Below are 21,849 nucleotides of genomic sequence, written 5' to 3'. Positions count from 1 at the left end.
AAGAATATGTGCAAAATATCGGACAGTGATTTTGTTAGGATCGTGGGATTACAGGTGATTTTTTTTTCCCTTTCTCTGTTTTTCAAATGTTTTGAATCATGAAAGCCTTTTAAAAATGTAGTGTCTTGTTATTATTGGCCAGGTCTTCCTGATTTCCTTGGAAAGTCCTCCCCAGCTCTCCTCTCCAAGGCCAACGCCCAGCCCAGGCTCTCCACACCCCAGCCTGGTCTCCCCATTCCAGCCCGCAATCCACCCTGCATCTGGAGCCAACACCGGCTTCCCCCACCTCTGCTTTCATCACAGAAACCTCCATCTGCTCCTTTCTTTTTCTCGCTCACATCAGAACCCACTCCTGCACCTGACCTTGAGCTCCATGAAGGGGTGACCACACATTCTTTCCAGCCACTCCCAAAGCATCTTCAGCCCCAATTAGCCAGTCTTGACACTAGTTTAGGGTCACAGCAAAGAGGAGCCTATGGCCAGCCAGAAAACATGTGTAGTTTGGCTCATAGGGTATTCTTACAAAGTTTGAGCCAAACTTTCAAAATTGTAAGTTCACATAAAAATCCACACTTTAGCTTTTCTCTCCAAAAATAGAAAGATCTAGCAACACAGTTCCCTCAAGGCTACAATCTAGAAACAGCTGACAGGAGCTGAGTAGCAGCTACCCCTTCGATCGAGCCTGCAGTCCCACTACTCACAAGCAGGGCCTCCTCTCCTGGCCCGTGAGGCACCTTTGGGAAAAGTAGAGAAGGCATTTCTTCTTCTGAGTAGAAGCAGCTCCACCCAGAGGGCACAGCTTGGCAAGGCCAGCAAAGGCTGGATGGATTTTGGTCTCTACTCTCCAACTGAGCTGGGGTCTGTCCTTAAGGGCCCCGCTGGCATGACGATAGGCACTAGCTCTGCCCTCACAACGAATGCAGTTAGGTGCCTGGTCTCTATAGGCTTACATACCTAAAATGCCCACAAAAATGGCCATCTGGGCTCCAATTTCATTTATGTGTGGTACTCTCAGCCCTGCTCTCTGCTTTATCTTCACACTGCCTTCCTGCCATCACAAGATGGCTGCCAGCTGAGTGCTACCTGCCTCTATGTTCACCTGTGGATAGAGAGAATGCCTTCCCACAACCCTCAGCTAAAAAAGCCCTGAGCTATAATACTCCGACTAGATCACTCCTGAGCCAACTTGTCTTGGCCAGGACAATGCCAGGCACTAACTGGCTCAGGTTTAGGTTATCCGAACAATTCGTTATGGCAAGGCAGATGGTGATTTATGCCAGTGTTTCTCAATAAGGGTATTATTAACATTTCGTCCAGGATAATTCTTAGCTGTGCCCCAGTGGTACATCTCTTGCTGTACATTTAGCGTATCTTGTACCATTCGGTCATATAGCAGCCATGCACCCCAATCATTAGGGTGATGAAAAATGCCCACACACTGATCATATCTGGACACTCCTGCATCTGGGGGTCTGATCATACTAAATGGGCTTCAATCCAATAGGGAAGAGAAGAATGGTTCCTTAAAAACAAAGTCTGGTCCTATTAAGAAGCTGCGATAAAGGGAATGAATTCCAGGCGAGCAATCCACATATATTCACTACACTGTCTTCTAGGTAGGAAAGAAGATAAAAGACAAGAAAAACTATGGCTGCTAAATTTTTAACCTGTGATTTCTCCTCCAGATGTGCCCCGGGTTACTATGGAAACCCCTTGCTGATTGGAAGCACCTGTAAGAAATGTGACTGCAGTGGAAATTCAGATCCCAACCTGATCTTTGAAGATTGTGACGAGGTCACCGGCCAGTGTAGGAATTGCCTACGCAACACCACGGGATTCAAGTGTGAACGCTGTGCCCCTGGCTACTATGGGGATGCCAGGGTCGCCAAGAACTGCGCAGGTACAGCACATACACCGAATTCAGATGGATCGATGTTGGGAAAATATTGCAAGTGTCCCACTGTCACTTTTCCAGGACACTGTGCACTCTTAGGAATGTGCATCCCATACTCACCAGGGTAGATATTATCAAGGCTACTGGTGTACCTTAGCTCATGGGTAGATTAAACCATGAGACACTCACACAAGTGAACTTTTGCCTTATATTCTTCCAATTTTTTATCAAAGGAGTAAGCCAGACTTTCATGGATTACCTATCACTGACCAGAATTCTGAATGAAAACTTACAAGATTTACATCAGTTTTCTTATTCTGGAAGCTGGTCATAGCTTTAAGAAGTAAAACTGACTTCTAAGTGAAACAGATTAGCAAGCCAAGGGTACAGTTTAGTCATCCCCCAAGTTCCTCAAATTGTCAGAGTAAATATTGCAGATATAGTATAAGAAATCTTCCTGCTTAAACTGCAGTCAGACTGAAATGCACACATTTCGTTCATGATTTCTCTAATCAATTTGCTGCATAGAGTGGAACTCTTCAGAAATAAAAGTGAATTGACTTCCTTTAGGAACAAAGGAAGGTTGAGAGTGAGTATTTCTTACTCTGTGACTTTGAGAGGAAAGAGGGCGAGGCAGAGGCCTTGTGCTCTTGTGGCATCCTTCTTCTGGAATCCCCTTACCGAAACAGATTCCCACCTGCAAAGATTTTAAGAAGAGTCTAAAGTAGAGAAGAAGACATAAGATCTGCAGCACTCACAGTAAAAGTAAACGTGTCTATAAGAAAGCGAGGTGCACAGAGGCATGAAACCAGAAATGACAGAAGCAAGAGAGGAGTTCTGTGTCCAGTCAGACTAAAGAGAGAAAGCAGGCATCAGAAAGGATGTTGGCAAAATCCAAGCCTTAGACATTGATGTTCTGATTCTCAAAAGATTTTTTTAAACTCCTGTTAAACTACATAGATGCAGATCACTCTTAGAAAAGATAGCATGATCTTGCTGAATTGTTTAACAAATCTACATTTTGTGGAACATTAAACAGCTGAAATGTAATAAATGCATGTTCCCCCTTGAAGCTAATTTTTTATGATTATTCTGTAAAGACAGTTAAGAGGTGGGGGAGAATTTACAACACTATTCCAGCTTATTGCCAGCATAGATAGCTTAGGAAATCCTTTTTAAATATTACAAATTGATTCCTACTGAGCAACTCAGTGGAAAATGAACAGCCTGATGAGATTGGGGTTTTGCTTTTGTTTTTTTCCAAAAGGCATTTTTGAAAATCATCCGTAGATTAATAGTGGGCTCTCAGGTCTTCTAAATTCATGTAAATATGCTCCTAATTCTTTCCACGACATTACTCCTAGCCATCCCACTGATGGAGGTTTGGAGTCAGACTTGCCAAGGATCAAGCACTGTGGGAGCCAAGAATCGCTCTTGAGCCTCCTCCCTCCCTCCCTCTGGGCTGCTCCTCCCTCACACCTGGCAATGATCAACCCTGGAGTTGGATTAAACTGGAGAATCAGTCTGCGATGAAAGGAGGGCTCTCAGATTCCAGCTGAATGATGGGTTCCAGGATCGTTTTGTACTTTGTGAAATTTACCAGGATCTTTTTGGACTGAAGCAATTGCACAGTCATGTCAGCATCCCAGAAAGTGGGGAAAAGAGTCCTAGAAAATTCAGATTTACTTTTGCCCCAGGGCCACCTTTGAAAATCTCACCAGGCTGGGCTTTACTGGGTGAGGGGAATAATCTCTAGTTCATGGATTCTACATGGTGGTAAGGAAGAATATAATTACTTCCCTTTGGAAGAACTGTATACTGATAGCCAGTATTTCTAGAAACCAGGAAAACGTTGCCATATTTTAAGCATTTTAAGAAACGAAGCCCTAACCTCTTGTTTTTGTTTCCCACAGTGTGCAATTGTGGGGGAGGCCCATGTGACAGCGTAACCGGAGAGTGCTTGGAAGAAGGTTTTGAACCCCCTACAGGCATGGACTGCCCAACCATAAGTAAAAATAACAGTACATGATTGACTAACCCCACTCTCTCTAATGTGCTGCAGGTGTAGGATTAGGAAAAGCTATGCAATAGCCTCTCTAGAAACTGCCTAAGCCCCACTCCTGGCTTTAACCCTGTCTGTGCCTCCACCAAATAAACCCTGAGCGAAAGATATTCAACGCTCTGCTTGATTCCAATTGGCAAATGGGTGACTTACATTTAAGCAGCTCTGTTTTAGAAAACTTATTTTATGAAGCCCTTAAATTCAGCATCTTACCCAGTGGGTAAAGGCAGACTCAGAAACACAATTCCCAGTGACCGAGTTCATTTTGGCTCCTTTTTCTATATTATCTCTTCAAGTCCTCAGATAGTGAGGTAGACAATGCTTTACAACACTAGGGAAACCAAGACACTAAGAGATTCGAGTGGCTTTTCCCAGATCACTCCAAAACTGAAGTGGCACCAGAAATAAACTATTCCCACCTTATAGAATGGAACTGTCATCTTACTTTCCTGGATTTCTCTGTCATCACTTTCATTCAAATCAGCAGTCCTCATGGTGCAGGAACCTGCTGAAACACTTCGAAACAAATGCCTAGAGATGGTCTTAATGACTTCTCAACCATCCTTCAAGCACTTAGTCTAGAAAAACTGATTCTTAGAATGATTTAAAGAAGCTTTGCCTTAGAAAGCCTTTTATCAAAATGGCTGCCCAGCTGCCTCATGGCTGGCTGGGGAGTTTATTCCTGTAAGATAGCCTATCAGAAAGATCATGTTAAACTTCAAATAACAAATTAACACATTAACAACTATTAACCCTTTAGTCTTCATTTATTGGTTCCTTAGAAAAGGGGACAATCTGGGGGAAAGATAATTGGGAACAGAAAAATTTCAAAATGAGGTCAAGACAGGCTTCCAAGCATGGTCGGCTGTCCTTCTGAGTGTGCCACAAGGGGGCGCTGGGCCTCCGGGGGTGACGACGCAGTGGGAGGAACTCGAATTCCAACTAACTGCAAGGAGCAGAAACTGCGGCGTCTTCACCGGTGGGCACCAAGCAGAAGCCCAAAGCCTGATAGGAAGAGAGCCATCTCAGAGGGCTGTCCCACCACTAAGCAAAAGTGGAGGGAGTGCTTCTCCTTACCCACCCATCTTGCAAATGTCTTGCCCTTTTAAGCTTCCTTTCTTTCAGTTCAGCGATTAGAGAGTCCAGATTAGCCTCCTTCCCTGTCGCATGTGTTGTTTTGTTGTTTTAAGCGGGGATCGTGCCTGATGCACAGTTTGAGTCATCTTAGACTCTCGTCTGCTTCGAGTGTAAGGACTGGTTCGGTGACCCGGAACAGCTCCTCGGGGCACAAAGATAAAAATAATATCTATTTATTTGTTTGTTTATTTTTTGAGACAGAGAGAGACAGAGCACAAGCGGGGGAGGGGCACAGAGAGAGGGAGACACAGAATCCAAAGCAGGCTCCAGGCTCCGAGCTGTCGGCACAGAGCCTGATGCGGGGCTTGAACCCACGGGCCGTGAGATCATGGCCTGAGCCGAAGTCGGACGCCCAACCGACTGAGCCACCCAGGCACCCCTAAGATAAAAATAATATTGGGTGTTGTATGGAAACCAATTTGACAATAAATTTCAGATTAAAATAAAAATAATAATATTAACAGAGGAAGTACACATAATGATCTACTAGCGCACATGCTTCCTGGCTGACTTTCAGTTTTAAAGAAATAACACGTGCATTTTATCTCCAGGCTGTGATAAGTGCATCTGGGATCTGATCGATGACCTTCGGTTAGCGGCACTCTCTATTGAAGAAAGCAAATCGGGTCTGTTGAGCGTATCATCCGGAGCCGCTGCTCATAGGCACGTGAATGAACTCAACTCCACCATCTACCTCCTCAAAGTATGCAGCCATGTTGTACCTTCAGCTGTATCTCATGCTGGCTTTGCACGATCTGTCCTAGAACTTCTATCTCCTCTATCATCTGAGTCCCATGGCTGTTATTACAGATGGATTGTTAGATTAGGAAATTATGAAACGTTGATTATAACCATGAACTTCAACCTAAACCAAAGACTGCCATCTATAAAAGAAGTTAAGGTGTTAAATAAAATAACTAAAACAAGGAGTATCTATCTACCAAACTATTGAGGGAAGGAAAACACTCTTACTTCTTTGGTAAGCTGTACATTGATCGTTCAGATCCTTCCCACAAACTTACCGTTACCTTAGCCTCAATTTGCCATGTTTTGGGGAGTTTCTCTAGAAACCTCTCTCCTGCTCTCTCCCTCCCACCCTTTCCTTTCCTTCTTACAGACACAGTCTGTCTCATTTTCCCACACTCACACACACACTGGAGCACACAGACATACACGCCCTGGGTCTCCTCATAGGTCCAGTGGTTAATATCTGATAAACAGTTAAAGGCTGACAACAGTCAAAAACAGTAGATTATAACAGTGCTTATACAGCTAAACTTTAAGAGGTATTTTTCCCTTCTAAATCATCGGCTTCTATCACAACCAACAGACATTTTTTGAAACAATGATAATTAACTGAAAGAAGAATAGAATTAATGCCAGCACACATTTTTACTGTTTGTCAACCTAGCATAATGATTAAGAGCATAAACTTTGAAACCAGATCGGTTGCATTCAAATCCCAGCTCTCACCCTTACTAGTTACGTGACCTTGGGCAAGTTATTTTAACCTCTTAGTTCTCCAGTTTTCTCAACTGAGGATAATTATCACGCCCATCTTATGGGTTGTTGCGAGAATTCAGCAAGCGATATACGTAGAGCAGTTTCAACAGTGCACACCATAGAAAGTGCTCATCACTCTACTTTTTAGAGGTGCAAATAGATGGCATCCACAGCAATTGGCCAAATATGCAAACTGTGAAGCAAACCAAAAATCGCAAAATTGTAGAGCTGGATGGACTCTTAGTGAGCATCCTATTCCAAACTTAACAATCATTCCTGTCCAAACTCATCTGTTTGGACACATGCAGGCAGTACTTTTCCGAGGAATCACCCAGACACAGGCCTCATGACACCGCCTGAACTCTCTTTCCTCAACAGCACAACATCAAGATAGGTATGATGATAACGGACAGGACAGGACGCCTGTGCCAGGATCGAAAGGCTTTCTCCAAAGTAGTCCAAGGAAAGCTACATTGGACCAAACTCCGCAAAAATGGGAGAGAAAGGGAAAATGGTCCAAAATAAAGAGAATCACTCTCCTTGCACTAAAAAGAAGAAAGAGAATTTCCAAACTCCATTTTACATTACATTGATCCTTATGGCTTGATCATTTCCTCCAAGATCTGCCAAAATGGAAATTTTAAAGATCACACATGCTGGGCCTCCACCAGTCTATACGGTACTTTTGTGAAATTAGAAAAAGATGCCCTTTCTTCATGGCCAGCACAGCCTGGTTCAGGGTCTCCGGCCCAGTGAGCAGAGCTCGTAGAACTTCAGCTCTGAAGACCATGGGAACCCTTGTGCAGACCCCAACCTTCATACAAGGTGGCAGCAGCCTTCAGACCCCACGATTTTGGTAACAGAAGCTCACATTCTACTCTGAGTCCCCTTACACTGAAAGCGTTGTATGTATATGTTTAAAAGCCTGGTATGCACATCTACTGATTTTTTTTTTTCAAAACATTTTTCTTTTCCACAGACAAAATTGTCAGAAAGAGAAAACCAGTATGTCCTAAGAAAGATACAAATCAACAATGCTGAGAACACAATGAAAAGCCTTCTGTCTGATGTGGAGGAATTAGCGGAAAGGGTAGGTATTCAGTGTCTGGGAGTGCCTTCAGAGAAAGGATTTAGCCGGCATGAGCCTGGCTAGTCACAAACGACTGAAGCTTAACACAATGAAGGAAAAATGCAGTGACCCATGTGCCTTAAAATAAATCAAGGCAAGATCTGTGGAGAAAGTTAATATACTTGGTCTCTACAGTCTCTTCTCGTTTTGATGACTTTCCTTGAAAAACTATGTTTATGGGGAACTTTCATTGTATTTGTTGCTGGTTAATATGGTTGATAGATGTTTCAATTAGGATGGTTGGTCAGCTGTTTGCCTTAACATTTTATGGCTAAGAGCTGTAGAGAGCCCAGAAATAAACTTTATTATATAGAATATGAAATTTAAATGTTTGCTAAAGGATCCATTAAATAATAAAAGGAAAGAAGAACCATGCTGAGAAAGCAATTTTGCAGTTAGACAGGAAAAATAATCACCTTCAACTTTCTCTTTATAACATATACTAAAATAAATTCCAGACAGATTAAGAGTTGAGTTTAAATCTCAAATCCATAAGAAAGCAAAATGAAATCATTGTTAAACCTTGAAAGGAAATAACAGTACATTTAAATATAGCATGAAGAATTGTAATTTAAAAAAGGTAATAGAGTTGACAAGATAAAATTTCAAATACCCAGTGAAACAATAAATAAACTAAGAATTCAACCAGACTAAGAAAAATATTGAGGGAAATATGACTTGTAAAAGCTCTCACAAATGAACAAGAAAAACATGAAAACAGGAAGAACAGAGTTAACATGAAAGACTATTAAATACACTCCCCAGGAGCCTAATGGAAAAATATCCATCATCTGTACTAATAAGGAAAAATATAACTAAGCCACCAGGTGCCATATTTTACGTATTAAAATGTTTGACACATTTTTCCCCTGATTATGCTCTACCAAGGCTGTCCAATGTACTCGGATTTCAACTTTTAGACATGGGTGTTTGACATTGAAGATCTCTTTGAAAAATAATTCTTATTTTCTACAAAAATAAAGGTTAAAATTAACTCTGGCCATCTCTTTTGATGTTGGACCTCATAAACTTTTACGAGATTAGGCTTCTAAAAACATGAGTTGTTCCAATTGGATCTTTGGAAGATACAGCTACTTCGAAATGTATATGAAAATTGGGTCCCTCATTCCCATGCATTGTGCATATTAAAATCCAAGCATGAGCATATGTAGGAAGCAGTGAGATCTCTTAAGTTTCAAAGGAAATACTAGGAAAGAAATCTTTGTGAAAAACTCACTGCTTTTTCATTTCTGGTGTCATGGTTGGAATTTGCCCGGTGTCTCAATTCTTGAGAAAATATTTTCCCCAAGATTAGTTCCTCTCACAGCTCAGACATGGACTGACTGATCCTTTTGTTGTACAAATTTTCCACTTCCAATATAACCTAAATGCAGACATTCATGGGGAGAAAATAGCACGAGCTTTCAAGTGATACCACAGTAGTGGGGCGCCTGGGTGGCTCAGTTGGTTAAGTGACTTCAGCGCAGGTCATGATCTCACAGTTCATGAGGTCAAGCCCCACATCGGGCTCTGTGCTGACAGCTCAGAGCCTGGAGCCTGCTTCGAATTCTGTGTCTCCCTCTCTCTCTGCTCTTCCCCCACTCATGCTCTATCTCTCTCTCCTTCAAAAATAGATAAAAACATTAAAAAAAAAATTTTTTTAAGTGATATCACAGTAGAAAAGGCTCCTGGGCACCAAGAAGAGACCACCAAAGCAAAAGGTTGATGAAAAAGCTACTGAAACTTTCAGGTATTTCCAAGAACTCTTATTGAAAATAAGGTCCTTCTAACTATGACAACAGTCCTGATGGTGTAAGAGACTGCTGAAAGATTTCAAAACGAATGCCCAGAGCTGGTCTTAATGACTTCTCAAGCATCCTTCAATCCTTTAGTCCAGAAAAGCCCATGATTGATTCTTAGAAGGATTTAAGAAAAGGTTGCCTTACAAAGACTTCTACCAAATAAGTAACTAATATTTACCTTTAAAGAGAGCGAAGGATAGGGACGCCTGGGTGGCTCAGTCAGTTAAGCATTCGACTCTTGATTTCAGCTCAGGTGATGATCTCACTCACTCTTCATGGGTTTGAGCTTTGCATCAGACTCCGCAGCTTGAGGCACAGAGCCTGCTTGGGATTCTTTCTCTGTCTCTGTCTGCCCCTCCCCTGTTCACGCTGTCTCTGCCTCTCTCAAAATAAATAAATAAACTTTAAAATAAAATTAATTAATTAATTAATTGAAGGATTTCACTGTGGGTTCATTCCCACAATGATTTTTTTTTAATCACAGTAATGTTGCCTCTTGAACTTGAAAATACCTCTGTTTGCAAATTGTCACGTAAACCTCATGAGCCCCAAATCTCACAGTTTACATTAACCTAAGTTAACTGGTTTCGTCCTAGCCCTCTTTTGAAAAAGTCTACAGCCCTTTCCTACTCCCTTACTTCTGGGAATCCCCTAAAGGATGCCCAGGCATTTTGTATTCTCAAATAGTCAGTGCTCAAAACGACCTCCCTTCTACCACTGGCTTGTCATGTCTGTAAGAAAATGCCAAAGACTAAGTCAAGATTCTACTTTCCTATGTTCCCCAGGCACCATGCTCGAAATCTGAGTGATGCTAGGCTACACGCAGGAGAAGAGGCAGGGGCCCTCTCTCAGTTTCAGTGCTGCCCCCTGACAACGGGGCCTTGAAGTTGCAATGCAGAGCCCCAAGTCGCAGAGCCCAGTCTCCAAGGGCTGGCTCAGGAAGGTGCTGCACCACCCCTCTACTTCCCCATCTCCTCCATATCCTCCCTACTCCTTTGGCCACAACAAAAGCTCCCTTGCTTATCAAGTCATCGAAGAGATCTTTAGGACTGGAAGGAAAGTAGGCCACCACCTCTATACATCAAAAGCACCTGGGCTCATCTCTGATCCTGACAAAACGGTAGGGCAAAAAATAAGAATATGTTTCAATTCCAAAAGCATTACCTAACACCTGGTGTATAAGCTATTGTGCTAGTGCTATGGATACTGAAATGAACATGATAATGTAACATAAACCCTGCTCTCCAGGAGCTCACAGCCAGCAGGGAAAACGGGTATGTAAAACAAAGTAATTATAACATAGCGTTCAATAAGAGAGGCATGGTACAGGCTAAAGAGATAACTCTAAGGAAGAAATAATTAACTTGTTCACTAGGCATACGCTAAGGAACACTTCTTAGAGAAGATGAGTATTGACCTATGTGTTTAAAAATTACTGGGAAAAAAAATAAAATAAAAATTACTGGGAGTTTATCAAGTACTTCCTAAGCAGGAGAAAAGTACCAGGAAAGCAGGGAGATGTGAAACAACATAGTGTGTTCTACAACTAGAAAAACTTTGGCCTTGGCCTACTGAAAGGTTAGCTGTAAGGCAAGGCGCAGGAGACACCGCTGATGAAGTTCCCAGAGGCCAGGTCATGAGGAACCTTGCCCACCATGCTCAAGAACATGTAGGCTTCATCCTGTGGGCTTTGGAGAACATTGAAGTATTTACGTAGGACAATGAACTGATCAGATTTGAAATTTCAGAAACATTCTTCTGCAGTAGGGATGATAGATTGGCGAGTGAAGACGCTGAAGATATGGGCACCAGGAATCTGGAAAATTGCCACAGAGGTCTAGACTAGAGTGGTTGGCGGGGCACCTGAGTGGCTCAGTCGGTTAAGCATCGGACTCTTGATTTCAGCTCAGGTCATGATCTCATAGTCATGAGATCACAAGCCCCACGTCAGGCTCTGCACTGGACTGGGCATGAAGCCTGCTTAAAATTCTCTCTCTCTCCCTCTTCCTCTGTCTTTCCACCCCCACCCCTCTTTCTCTTTCTTTGTCTCTCAAAAAAAGAGTGGTTGATTGCTACCTTGCCTTTATTTGAACAGAATTTGCAGTGAACAGGTATCAACCGAGACTGTGGTAGTATGGAACAGGAGGAGAGGCCAGAATGGCAAGCGGAATAAGAATGATCTGGTGACCAATTGGACATGAGGGAAGTTCTGGCTTGGAGAAATGACTATTCTAAAATTACAGAAGGGGGGCACCTGGCTGACTTAGTACATAAAGCATGCATGCAACTCTTGCTCACTACCCCCAAGATTATAAAAATATGTAGAGATCTTAATGTAAAAATCAATCAATCAATCCAAAAATTAAATTACAGAATGGATTACTCAGGACATTTCTCTGGGGATGCCCAGAGGGCAGTTAGAGAAAGATTTGAGTTTGTAGCTCGGAGGAACTCAAGTCTGGGAAGGTTTTTAGAAGCCGTTAATGTTCAGGAGGTAGGGAAACCCACAGAAGTAGATATCACTGTACAGGTTCTGAAATGGAGCGTCATTTCAGAACCATTTTATTCCCACTACTGTTTTGTCCAGCACTGTCCTTATTTATGCTTGTCTCCCAGAGTGATTCCTGGAAGTTCCGCTTTCACTTTCAAAAGTGTCACAGTTTAAACAATGAAGTCTATTCTTACCCTAGATATTATCATCTTCACTTAGTCTGGTTGATTTTTAAAATATCAGTCATCTAGGTACACTACCCTTCATATGCACTGTATTATCAAAAAGATCTTGTCACTTAAAAATTTTTTTTTAATGTTTATTTATTTTTGAGAGAGAGAGCCCAAGCAGGGGAGGGGTAAATAGAGGGAGACAGAGGATCTGAAGCGGGCTCTGTGCTGATGGCACACAGCACAAGGCAGGGTTTGAACTCACGAACTGTGAGATGATGACCTGAGCCAAAGTTAGACGCTTCACCAACTGAGCCATCCAGGTGCCCCTTTGCCACTTTTTATACCAAATATGTACAGGGAGAATTTGTTGTTGGGGTAAGTAAATGATTAATCTATTTGTAATGTAAACCATCAACTAGTTTATAGTTGTGAGTTAATTTTTTAATCTTGGCTTTTCTTAAAGCAAGGTACGCTGGTTTTACCATGTGCCCATACCGTTATTTTTATTTTTCATCCGTAAGCAAAGTTACAGAAAAACATAAATCTTTCCAATAAGGCATGACTTCTATTATAGCCAGTAAGTTTGCTGTGTAAAGTCACAGACATTGCTTAACCACTTATTTTCTTATATAGTGTTACTAAGCGCCCTCTAGTGTTTGTCAGAAAGAAATTTTCTTAGCAGTATTCACACCTTCCCCCCCCCCCCAGCTGCCTTTCATTGTTTCACTTCAAAGTTTCCATATCAAGAAATAAGTTAAATGAACACAGTAATTACAATAGGCCTTTTTCTTTGAAGGATGAAACCAAAGTAAAAGATATAAGTGTTGTGTTTTGCAAATATATTTTGAACTGGATCAAAAATCAACTAGATTTTTAAAAAATTTCTAGATGTTTTCAAGGTTTGTGTCCATACTTTTTAAAAGCAGGAAGCGTGACATCAAGAATAAGATCGATTTTATTTTCTGCATCATATAATTTTTTAATGTTTATTTATGTTTGAGAGAGACAGAGAGACAGAGTGAGAGTGGGGGAAGGCAGAGAGAGAGGGAGACACAGAATCTGAAACAGGCTCCATGCTCTGAACTGTTAGCACAGGGCCCCAAGCAGGGCTTGAACCCATGATCTGTGAGATCATGGCCTGAGCTGAAGTCGGGCGCTCAACGAGCTAAGCCCCCCAGGCGTCCCTGCATCATATGATTTTTAAATGACCACAGATGTTGTGTTTCTGGAAAGCATTAGAATGAGGCAAGAAGAAGACAGGCATTGGAGGAAGGAATGCAATGACTCAGAATGCAGTGCCCATTCAGAAAGCCCACTGTTTCGGGAAGGGTCTGATGGTTGCACTACTGCTCTATAGGGGGCTTTATGTGGAAGGGATTCCGGACTTGCTTGAAAAAAAACCTCCAGGGCACGTGTTTGCTATGACACCACTTCTGCATTTCTCTTCCTTGACTAAGGGCCACTTATGTGGGTTGGTTATGCCTAGAAAGCCAAAGCATTTCAGGTCAAATCATGGCACAACCCTCTGGCTAGAACACTGGGTGAGAGGAAAAAAGTTTGAAACGGGCCCTTCCCTGTCCCGGGGAACCTGTGCAGTGGGACAGACCACGCAGTCCACTCAGACACGACGGCACTTTGTAATAGAACTGAGCCGAAAGAGCACCAGATGAGGCCAATAGGCATCTGCCAAGTGTCAGATCAGAGAACTCCTTCCCCCCTTAAATATAACCCGTGAGTCAGTCTTCCTCATGCCAAAGGGATATACACAGTACACATCCCCAATGCTGTGCATACATGCCAGTGTCCTGCCCTTAAACCATTTCTTAGATCAGCTTCTGTCCTGACACACACAGAAACATGCACATACACTTACACACCCACATGCGCTTTCAGAAGCCACATTTGAGTTCAAATTTCATTTGGACAACTACTACATGGGAGCTCTGAAACAGAAGCTCCCTGGTGGAGAGAATGGAGTCTGCTTCTCAGGGAAGAGTCTAATTCACTCTGAGCCAGATCTGCCTGAGTGGTTATTTGTACCCAAGTGGCATCAGTGTTGATGGGAATTTGGAATGCAGCACTGAAAACAGCATTGAGCCCAGTCAGCATAATCCTTTAAATCTCTGTGGTAAATCAGTGTCAGCTCTGGTGGGACCACCCAGGAGCCCCTAGACGCACGAAGCATTTCAAGGTCTGCCTACTTTCTCAACGATTTCCCCTTTGAAACTTTAAGCTCTTCCATCAGCACAATGTCAAATTGATCAGCAGACACGGGTAATTTCCTAGTCTGGAATCCAGAGATACAGTAAAAATTCAAAGAGTAAATTACATATGAAAGGTGATTGGTTTGGACCCAACTGTGACTGATGGCGTAGGAATACGGCTGATTTTATAGCATTCTGCAGTTCTAAAGCTGGTCATCACATCACATTCATGCATGATTTCTGGGACCATTTTATATGTTATAGAAGCTCCACATGCTGAGGAAATTTATGTTTATGGAATGCATTATGCCCACCCACTGTTATGCGCACATACACAACATTCCCTTCTCATAAATTTAAGCTGGTGTTTATATGGATTATTTGTAGGAAAGTCAAGCCTCAAGAAGGGGCGAACTGGCTCAGAAGGAAAGCATGGATACCATCAACCACGCCACGCAGCTTGTGGAGCAAGCTCACGATATGAGGGATAAAATTAAAGGTAAATATATTCTCTTCTGGTGCAGCTTAATGTCGAGGAATCATTCGTGTTGTTAAACTACAACAAAAATAATGGCTACTGATAGTGCTTACTATGTGCCAGTAACTTGTTAGAGAGCTCTATATAAGGAAATATGTATGGATTTATAGTGTATGCATATGGTATTCATACTATAGTATATAGTATATTTATAGTGTGTGTGTGTGTGTGTGTGTGTGTGTATATATATATATATATATATATATACACACACACACACCCACATATATAGTCATCCAGTTTGTTCGCTAGGATTTCTGAGTACTATCCCTACTTACTATCTGTTAGCTGTCAAGAATAAATGTATAGAGTCATTCCCTTTCCAGGCATTTCACTAAAGTGGAATGGCGGAACACCTTTCCAGCACAAGAAACGGAATGCTATGGAGTCTTGAGTAGGAGTCATGGTTTTCTCAACTATCTGCAGCAAAAAACATCACCTTTAGAGTGGCAGGAAATTGCACTAATCCAAACTGTCCTAAACTGTCTCGATGATCCCATTTCCCAAGGACCAGGGAGGCAACATGCTCTGATCCCCAGTTCAGAAGAGAAGTCTGGAGGGGACGTGTGACATTTCTTCAGCCTAAAACGCAGTGGCAGATTTTACCTTCCCTCTTAGAGGATTACTTATTTGTGCTAACTTCTGATAAGTGCGGGCAGTATTTTGAAAACCATCTTAATAGCCCATTGAAAGCCAGCCTTCAATTTATCAACAGAAAACAGGCGCTCTCACTTGTTCTAAAATAAAGAGACTTTCCTTGGGTTACAGTCTGCTAAGATACAGTATTTGTGTGCCTCCATAGCTTTTATCCTATGTATTAAGAGCTAGATGACAACACCAAGCGCAGTGGCAGAAAAGGAACCCACAGTGAGAGGGTCATATCTTTACCCTGAGGTATAGGGAACATACTCCAGGCAAAGGGATGAATGGAGCCAAGATTAGACATTTGCTGTATTTCCTAAAATACATAATAAAAATGAATGGCACGCATTTCAAACAGCCCTCACTCCCATCCTCACTGACTCATGCTTTTGCACCTACCAATAAAATATTTTTTTCCTATAACATTTTAGGGCTACCATTGATTTTTTTCAAAAAGTTGGATTGAGCCTGGATTAGCTGACCTCATCTAATTAAGAAATAAATGCCCCTCTAGGCAGCAAGTAAAGCCAGCATTCTAGTAAGCCATTCAGAGAAAATAATTCACATTTGCTGTTATAAAATTTTTATTCTAAAGTGTTTCATTTGGAAGGAATCTAAGCCCTCTATTTGACCCTGTAAGCACAAGAAAAGATGAAAAAAATACAAAAGTGTAAATGGGAAACAATAACTGCCATCAGTTTACCTTTTAAAAATAATGTATGAAGGGGCACCTGGGTGGCTCAGTCGGTTGAGCGTCCAGCTTTGGCTCAGGTCATGATCTCGCGGTCTGTGAGTTCGAGCCCCGCATCGGGCTCTGTGCTGACAGCTCGGAGCCTGGAGCCTGCTTCAGATTCTGTGTCTCCCTCTCTCTCTGCCCTTCCCTGTTCATGCTCTCTCTCTCTCCCTCAAAAATAAATAAACATTAAAAATTTTTTTAAATAATATGAATAGTCTCCAAAGACCAAGGCAAAAAATGTCATTGCCTGCATTTCCTTTTTCTAATCTATTCCAGACGTGGCTAAAATAAAACAGGCCAGAATTGTAAATGTAATATTTGGATCAAAATGCCAAACGAGTCAGCCCTGGAAGTGTTAGATCTGAGGGAGGAGAAAAAAAAAATCTATGTTTAGTGTATTTCCAGAGTTAATATTATAGATTTCACTTGAAAAGTAAATGTTTAATCCCTTCATAAGTTTCGTTTCTAGCGTATCTTGGTTTTCCCTGTAACTTTCTCAGTAATATTTATAGTGTTAAAAAACCCCTTACCCCATTTATCTCCTTTCCTTTGGAATTCAGGAATGCGACACAGTATCAATAGCGTGTCATTCCTTATTCCCAACCGTCTGTGAAAAAATTACTGGTGACCTTCAAGCTATTATCCATATAAAATAGAAGCCCGTATCTGGTATGATTTATGTGACACCAGTGTTTGTTTACCCGTCTTGTCTGGCCAGCCGCATACATCACAGTAAACCACAGACACACAATTTCACTTATGCCAGGAAGATAAAATGCTTCCTCCCAGACCTGTCATGCGGACAAGGTGGCAATTACATAACTTTCATCTGATCATATGTAGTAGGAAGAGAAAATCAGAGAACAACTCAGCACTGCTGGGATTTAGACAACTTATCTAATCTCTCTGAGCGTCAGCGGTCTCTTCGGTTCTAAAATTCTCCATCTGACATCTTACTTATGTATGGAAGTGGAGTGAAAATGACACGGGATCAAAATGGCCCAATCTCGAAAAACAGTCATACTACAGAAGGCAAATAGCTATTGCAAAAATAGATAGATAGATGGATGATAGATAGATTAATTATTAATATATATTAATAAAAGAAAACTCACATCACACTAAAACAAACCTCTACTAAATATCTGGTCTGTAGAATAATCTGAAAGACCCATTTGAACAACTATCAATATGCTTTTATTTTGATTTAGAGCTTTGGTCAGATCTTTGGCTGAAATATAATTAATACCTCTAACACATCCTACATATGACAGGAGATACCTCAGATAATTTTCTCCAAGTTATATATTTTATTCAAAAGGTTGATCAAAGACCCCAGGTTTGTGTGCCTTACATAGTAACGTTCAGGAATTACCATGGAAACCAGACACAGCTGCAGTCAGGAAAGGCTTTGTATTAATCCCATTCCCATCCTGAAGACACCAAATGGGGGGAGGCAGAATCGTTTCCTCAAGTTTTACTTCTCCTTGGAATATATGGCGAATTCCAATGCCGCCACCAGTGTTTGCAGCACGAACATCAGAACAGTCTTTGAATGATACCCTCTTTCCATTTGGGGATCAGCCCTGCCCTTTGCCCTCCCTCCATGTTTTCAGTGGCATCACTGTAAAATGCCCAGACACCCCCCCCCCCGCTTTCTTTTCTCACTGTGTCCTTCCTTTCAGAGATCAACAACAAGATGCTCTATTATGGGGAGGAACAGGAACTTAGCTCTGAGGAAATCTCTGAGAAGATGGTGTTGGCCCAGAAGATGCTTGAGGAGATCAGACGCCGTCAACCATTCCTCATGCAGCGGGAGCTAGTGGACGAGGAGGCAGATGAAGCCCAGGAACGTAGGTGTATTCAACTCCTGGCACACAGCACATGTTTGCTTCCTTTGTGGGTCCAAGAGAGGACATTGAGCCGCAAGGGAACATTTGGTCAAAGCAAGCAATTCCCAGTATTTGGAGCTATTTAGCACTTGTACATGGCCTCAGGGAATCATTTAGGACAACTTAACTAAATGACCAGGAGTTTTAGACTCAAGCCCAACCTCGAGGTTTTGAAAAACAGTTGAGATCTCACACAGAATCTATAGACCTTTAACTCCTGAGAAGAAGAAATAGGGACTTAACAGTTGGTGGAAACATATAAAACAGGGGAAGAAAAGCTAAGGGGAGCCAGTTTTCAGAACAACAATAAAAGGAGTCTTATTGAGAAGGCAGTAAAGCTACAAGCCCAGCAACACTCACATTCTGAAGTCTGGTGAATGACTTTTAGGCTTTCAGCCTCCGACTTTTCACATTTCCTTTAATGATGAATGTAGGCAACACACAACAGTAGTATTAGCGAACCTATGACTTGGTTACTCTATCAGTTATCAATGACTAACAACTCATCCCAAACATATTCTTTTAAAACAATAACCATTTATTTGTTCATGACTTCATAGGCTTCCAATATGGGCTTAATTCAACCTGGACAGCTCACCTCTGCTCCATGTAGCAGGAGCTGGGCTCACTCATATGTCCTGGCCCTTAGGGGCGGATGGCTGGGCCTCCCCCCCTTATAGTGTCTTACCCTCAAGGAGACTAGCCCAGCCTCATTCATTTAGCAGGAGCCTTCCAGGAAGCAAGAGTGGAACTCAAAGATGTCATATCTATCCTACTGGCCCAGACCAGCCCAGACTAAGGGTGTGAGGAAATAGACTCCACTCTCGATGGGGAGAGTTGCAAAGAATTTGTGTCCATTTTAATCTACACAATCAACAAGAGAAGCCGTGGATTTGGGTATCAGATACTAGCTGTTGTTCTTATCTCACAACATGAAGTTTAGCGGTAATTCAAAATAGAAGAGGCATATGTGTTCTTATAGTACCAATTTGTTTTTTAATATATCGGTCTTCTTTTTAAGTCTATGTATTTTACTTTATTCATTTTTAAATACATTATAAGAGGGGGTCTGAAGCTTTCACTAGATTGCAAAGAGTCCCATGGCACAAAAAAAGGGTTAAGAACACCTGCGCTGGGTTATTTTCCTATGATCATTACTAGCAACTTCTGCTGCAAATTATTACGAATATTTGAGAAGAGGAACATTCTTCACGTAAAGGCATATTACCATAGCAAACATATTAAGTCTTAAACAGTAAGAACTCAAGACGAACCTTGAGCCCCATTTCTGAGTCAGGATGAAGGCAGCACTCAGGAAGGCTGGAGATCTAATGTCATAGACGGATGCTTCCACATTTCTTGCCTGTTTGGGAATTTTAACGAGTCTGCCCTGGGGAAATGAAACCAACCACATCCCCCACTTAGCCACCTTCCAACCTCGTGGATGCGTTTTTAACCACTCTCTTTACTCAGCTATGAGCTTGCATCTTGTGCTCACACAGATGAAAGAAAATACAAGACCTCCAAGAGACAGACTGATACTCCCTGGAGGGAAAATAGCATTCAGGCACATAGTCAATGCATGCTACCTTGATCAGAGAATTAAGACATATACAGAATTTAAGAATATATCCTTGTCATTCAACCTTCATACCACAGAGTCAACGGTAACTCTTCATTACCAAAGTAACGGTTTAGGTTTGACCTAAAGAAGCTAACTAAAAGCACTTGCCTGGAGAGAATACAGAAAATGAGCAGCTGTGAACATCAGTTGTCGGTAACAGACAAGATAATTTGGGTTATTTTTAATAGTAAAACTATGGTACATTCAAACCCTTTTATATGGTAAAATTACTAATAACCTGGGTAATAATAAACACAGTATAATAACAACACAGTTTCCACATAAATCATCATCTCGATGGGAAAACGAACCACACTCTTTTTTTTTTTTTTTTTTTTGGCTGACTGCCATCCAGGGGCTCTCAATCCTACAAAATAGGACTTCTTTCTTCCAGTATAGGACATGGGGCTAGTTTTGCGAACAAGAGCTTCAGTCTCTATTGCTAAGGAAGGCATGGCCCGACAAGTTTGCGTCTTTGCTGAATGCTGGATGGAATGAGAGGAGACAGGAGAAGCCCAGACTGAGTTTCTGTGTCCATGTCTTGCCAGTGCTGAACCAAGCTGAGAACTGGCAGCGGCTGTACAATGATACTCGCTCCCTGTTTCCCGTTGTGCTGGAGCAGCTGGATGACCACAATGCTAAGTTGTCAGACCTCCAGGAATCACTTGACCAGGCTCTTGACCGCGTCAGGGATGCCGAAGACATGAACAGAGCCACAGCAGCCAGGCAGCGGGACCTCGAGGTATGGTGGACGTTCCACCCGTAAATGCATTTCAGACACATATGACACAAAGTTACAACAAGGAGGGACAGTTGGCTCACGATTTTTGTAAAATATTGGTACCTTCAGATATTCATAGCTTTAAAAGATTTGTCCATGTTTTGCCGCTTTAACTTGCTAATGTAAGCGTGTGCACCTAAAATCAAGTTGAAATCATTCTAATTGTTTCGCTTTCGCACCAGTAAGAATGTAGTTGTTCTTGGTGCCTGTGTCAATGTATATGGCTATGTTGTTCTTGCAAGTGAGTAACCAATGTGCTAGTCCTATGCTTGCCTGTTTTTCCTTTTTTAAATTTTTTTTTTCAATGTTTTTTTATTTATTTTTGGGACAGAGAGAGACAGAGCATGAATTGGGGAGGGGCAGAGAGAGAGGGAGACACAGAATCGGAAACAGGCTCCAGGCTCTGAGCCATCAGCCCAGAGCCTGACGCGGGGCTCGAACTCACGGACCGCGAGATCGTGACCTGGCTGAAGTCGGACGCTCAACCGACTGCGCCACCCAGGCGCCCCTGTTTTTCCTTTTTTAAACTGAGAGCACTAGAACATCAAAGCAACTCAGAAACATGTGCCTAGGAGGGTATGTATAATTTCTGGAAAGGCGAGATAAGCAAATTGCACAGCCTGGCTGGTCGGTATGCACACAGATACGGAATCTAATTCAAGCCAAAGGTCATGCAGATACAAAGAGGTGAGAGAAATTCCCAGATGTAGCCACAGCTTGCAAAGGCCAGGATCCCTATGGGGGGCAGGATTTGTGCATGCCCACCTTAGGGGGCTTAGATCTGGTGGTGGTCACGGCTGTTGCAAGCAATGCAGGCACTCACAGCCACCACGATCGAGAGGGGTCATCCTCTGATAGGGAGATGTGTGTATCTTTGGACAGACATACAGATGAGAGTAAAATAACAATGTCAAAAAATAGGAAGCAACTGTGAGCAAATTCATTAATTCAGTTGTGTTTATTTTTATTGTCTTCGAAACCAACTTAACTGAGGCTCTCCGCCCTGATTTTCAGTCATCACCATCTCTCAGTAAGTCACTGAACATTTTCCTAAATAAAAGTGAATTTCCCTTGGGGCATCTCTGGCTGGCTCAGTCAGAAGAGCATGAGACTCTTGATCTTGGGGTCATGAGTTCGAGCCCCACATTGGGTGTAGAGATTACTTAACAAATAAAAACTGAAAAAAACAAGTTAATTACACTTGTCACCACCATTTTCTAATAGGAGGAATCCCTGAATCA

General features: G+C 42.1%; 1 protein-coding gene across 2 annotated transcripts in view; it reads left to right on the top strand.

The window, feature by feature from the left end:
* The window catches only part of LAMA4 (laminin subunit alpha 4), a 142,895-nt gene that overhangs the window by 59,000 nt on the left and 62,046 nt on the right, over positions 1-21,849 (top strand). Inside the window, exons 5-11 of one of the 2 annotated variants that reach the window (XM_030316187.1) lie at positions 1,686-1,900; positions 3,808-3,903; positions 5,645-5,796; positions 7,576-7,686; positions 14,783-14,894; positions 17,997-18,164; positions 20,376-20,569. In XM_030316187.1, the coding sequence (XP_030172047.1) occupies positions 1,686-1,900; positions 3,808-3,903; positions 5,645-5,796; positions 7,576-7,686; positions 14,783-14,894; positions 17,997-18,164; positions 20,376-20,569 (1,048 nt within the window). The remainder of the gene's footprint in view (positions 1-1,685; positions 1,901-3,807; positions 3,904-5,644; positions 5,797-7,575; positions 7,687-14,782; positions 14,895-17,996; positions 18,165-20,375; positions 20,570-21,849) is intronic. The other variant, XM_030316188.1, reaches the window with a different exon arrangement.

This window comes from Lynx canadensis, chromosome B2, assembly GCF_007474595.2.
Source record: "Lynx canadensis isolate LIC74 chromosome B2, mLynCan4.pri.v2, whole genome shotgun sequence".
Taxonomy (NCBI): domain Eukaryota; kingdom Metazoa; phylum Chordata; class Mammalia; order Carnivora; family Felidae; genus Lynx; species Lynx canadensis.
The sequence above is the reverse complement of the archived record's forward strand: the minus strand, read 5'-3'. Positions and strand labels throughout refer to the sequence as shown.